General features: G+C 47.7%; 1 protein-coding gene across 1 annotated transcript in view; it reads right to left on the reverse strand.

Annotated features, from left to right (window-relative positions):
- Smpd4 (sphingomyelin phosphodiesterase 4) overlaps positions 1-2,497 on the reverse strand; it is a 24,177-nt gene extending 21,680 nt beyond the window's left edge. The window contains exons 1-2 of the mRNA XM_013354769.2: positions 2,405-2,497; positions 599-679 (exon numbers count right to left, since the gene is read on the reverse strand). Of these exons, the coding sequence (XP_013210223.2) occupies positions 599-679; positions 2,405-2,449 (126 nt within the window). The 5' untranslated portion in view covers positions 2,450-2,497. The remainder of the gene's footprint in view (positions 1-598; positions 680-2,404) is intronic.
- Positions 2,498-3,910: the final 1,413 nt, after the last annotated feature.

Here is a 3,910-nt window from a genome sequence, read left to right on the forward strand (position 1 = left end):
ACTGACTCCATGGAGATCTACTGAGGTCTCGGGATATGGGGACAACAACATACTGACTCCATGGAGATCTACGGAGGTCACAGGATATGGGGACAACACACTGACTCCATGGAGAGTTCAGAGACTGAATGCATGTAATATCCTGAACTAAGTGAAGGCACAGTAAGTATTCTAACACTGATTTTGGTATTGTTTCCTATTTAAAAAAAAAATCTAGTAGAGAGATTTTCAAATCAGCTGAGTATGGTGGGACAAGCCCACAATAATCCCAGCACTTGGTGAACTAAGGCAGGATGGACTAGACTTCAAGAGGCCTGCACAGCCAGGTATGGTGGCGCACACCTTTAATCCCAGCACTCATGAGGCAGAGGCAGTCGAATCTCTGTGAGCCCAAAGTCAATCTGGTCTACATAGCAATTTCCAGAACAGTCAGAGTTACATAAAAAGACCCCGTCTCAAAAAACAGAGGGCAGCAGGGCTCTATAGGAAGGTTCTTTGTCCCCTAAAAATGAGTCCTTCAAATCAGAAGAAAGAAGTCCTAAGTCCCTCTGCTATAGAATCACCCCCAGCAATTCTCCCAAAGGTAGCTGACACTTACCAGGAGAAAGCTGGGCTGTTGCAGGTGAGGGAATGCCATAGCAGCCTGTGGCAAGTCAGCAACGGCCGTGCTAGGGAACCACTGTGGAAAAGCAAAGACAAAACCTCTGCATCTTCTACACAACAGACTAGACAATTTCACAGTGCCCAGGAGAGCAGGTGCCGAGCTTGTCACAAATCACACCACATATTCCTTTGATTTCTAAAATGCCACACTCATAAAGACCACAGCTTCAGAGGTGGACACTGCTTGGTTAGGCTTATATAGCACTCGCTAGATGGTTGGACCGGCTTTAAGAGCCTTCCATTTGTTTCCTTATCTAATTACAGTGACAGGCAGAACATCTCCCAAGACTGTTCTTGCATGGCTATTCAAACACTCCTCTAATCACTGATGTAAAGAGAGTTTAAAGAACCAACTGAAGTACAATGTCAGTGGACACAAAGCAGAGTTCAGCTAGAAGTCAAGATCTCGAAGGAAATGGATTCTGAGAGCCACTTGAGAAAGCTTGGAAGCAGATTCCTCCCCCAAGTCTGCAGATCTGATCAGATCTCGGTTTGGCTCCTCTAATATTCTACGCAGATACCTCACTTAAGTTGGCTCGGCCTTGTGACTTTGTAACTAAAAGAAAGCAAATGCAAAAGGTGCTAAGTTCGGAAGGGCAGAAAGTCCATCTTCATATAACCTCATGAGGCGGACACAAATAAGGAAGCAGGTGGAACACTGCAAAAGCTTTCTTGACACCCAACTAGTAAGCAGCAGAGCCAAGACTCAGGTAAACTCCTTACAAACCTCTTATTTGAAAGAGAAGGGCAAAGCATATAACGTGATCTTTGTAACAAATGAAGAGCAAGTTCTAGGAAGGAAGCCTTTGAAATGGCCACCAAAAATTAGGACTAGCTCTGCAGCTTCCTATCTCTCTGGCCACCGCAGTCAGAAACACTAAGTAATCATAGTCAACAAGGACAGAGAAGAAGCCTGCATTCCACTGATGGACTAGTGAGGTCTTTCCCCACAGCTCTGCCCATTACAGGAGTAAAGATGCCAAGGTGGCAACTGGCAGTCTGTGAGGAGAGAAATTGAGCAGCAGGAGCTGAAGGAAGCTGCAGTTTTGAGGAGACCACACCAACCTATGCCGTTTGGCAAGACAATCACTTCCCAGCTTTTTCCAATTCTTAAACTATCGGTTTTAGTATTAAGGAAAACTTAAAATGACCAAAATTACAAACTACTCCAAAATGATCAGAGCAGCACAAAACTGTGGAGTATTTGATAAGGACAAGGCTCTAGAGGAGACAAGTAACTCTCCTCACAGAAAGCAGGCAGCTGAAAGGGAGGGCCAGAGATCTCAAACGTGGGTCTTTCCGCGGCTTTTTCAACGACTCTTACCCACTTGATTTTAGACCCTGTCAGCTACGTCCCGTGCCACTGCGCAGGCAGTGCCAAAGGCGTTCGCTTCACTTGACCCCTCAATACCTACTTTCTTAAGGCGCTGCTTTCAACTCTATCTTTGAGGTTTCTAACGACTGAGAATTAACGCTCTCAGGCCAAGATTATCGCGCCACAGCCAGGCCCTCCTTTGGCTACTCTATGAGAAGCTGCGGCTTGCCCCCATTTGTTGATCGCGAAGTTTCGAGACTACCCTATTACAGAGGAGGAAACTGAGGCTCGGAAAAGTCAGAAGGTAGAGTACCTGGACCCACACCGAGATCTACGATCAACGCTACTAGCTAAGCCCAAGGTTCAGTTTTCACTCCAAGTCCTCCCTCCCTCAACTCCCGCATCACGCGTCCATCAAGCCCCTACCGGGACTGGCTGTGAGGACCACGCAGGAAGGCGGCAGAAAGGCATGGCCCTGGAGGTGGCGTGAGGGTGCAGCTGGGCCCTCCGCTCCCCGCCGGCCCCGATTAGGAGGAGCTGCCGGGAGCCCCGAAGTCCCACGGCTCGGGGAAGAACCGAGCCGGCCTCGGCGGGGACTCGAGGAAACCGCACGGTGCGGGGCTGCCTCACGCGCGGCTTCCGCCACTCACCTGCGGTGCTGATTGCACAAATCTCGAGCTTCTCAAAATATGGAAGCCGCCATTCGGCCACTCGGCGCCGAAATGTCGTCATCAGGCCGCGCCGGGAACCACGCCCCCTTGCTTTGGCGGGAATCGAAGAGGATCAGCCTGAGGTCTGAAATACAGAGGAAAGCAAAGGAATAAATTTCAAGAAAAATAGATATAGGCAAGAATTTTCTACACATGACTTCACTGGCGCAGAAGCAGCCCGGAGAATTAAAAATGGGACTACATGAAATTAAAAAAGTTTATACAAAAGATACGGAGTAGAAAGAACAGTCAGCCTAAAGAATGGGAGAAAATCTTTCCCGGATGTACTTAAGGGCGAAGGATGACGTTAATATCTACAATGCAAAAAGAACTACGACAGTTAAGCACCCAAACTACCAACAGAGAGTTTTCTCCAAAGAAACAGGGCCGGATAAGTGTCATCCAAACGACCCCAAGGCCCACATAGGCGTGTGTAGTAAAGGAAGAGAAAGTAAGTGTGAGCTCTGAAACTAGAACGATGATGACAAGGGAAGAGGATGGAGGAACAAGAGGACACACGTGACACGAAAGAGGACTGGAAAGGTACAAGGGGGGAGGATGAGAAGAGTAGGAAGGCAAATCAACAACAACAAAAGCCATTTACAAAACCCTCACACTGGAGCTGGAGAGATGGCTCAGCGGTTAAGAGCATTGCCTGCTCTTCCAAAGGTCCTGAGTTCAATTCCCAGCAACCACATCTCTTCGGGTTTCATCCAGCTTCCCCCCCCCCCATTTATGAGTGTTTTGTCTGCATGTATATCTGTGTACCATGTGCATACCTTGCTCTGGCAGAGGCCAGAAGAGGGCTTTGGATCTCCTAAGACTGGAGTTACAGACAACTCCATTCATTTTTTATTGTTGAGCCATCTCTCCAGTTTCCTTCCTTCCTTCCTTTCTTTTTTTTTGACACAGGACCTAGAACTCAGAAGTTCCTGGCCTCTGCCTACTGAGTACTTGAACTGAAGGCATGCACCACCATGCCCAACTAAGCCTTCCATTTCTAAGCTTTTCTAGCATGCCCCTTCAATGAAGAAGCTTTCCAAATAGCAGATTTGGTGATGGTGTGGGGTGGGGAAACCCCTGACTTTTTTAACTAAAAAAAAATTTTTTTAAAGACACATTTATGGGGGCTGGAGAGATGGCTCAGAGGTTAAGAGCATTGCCTGCTCTTCCAAAGGTCCTGAGTTCAATTCCCAGCAACCACATGGTAGCTCACAACCAT

The sequence above is a fragment of the Microtus ochrogaster genome, unplaced genomic scaffold (genome assembly GCF_000317375.1).
Source record: "Microtus ochrogaster isolate Prairie Vole_2 unplaced genomic scaffold, MicOch1.0 UNK68, whole genome shotgun sequence".
Taxonomy (NCBI): Eukaryota; Metazoa; Chordata; class Mammalia; order Rodentia; family Cricetidae; genus Microtus; species Microtus ochrogaster.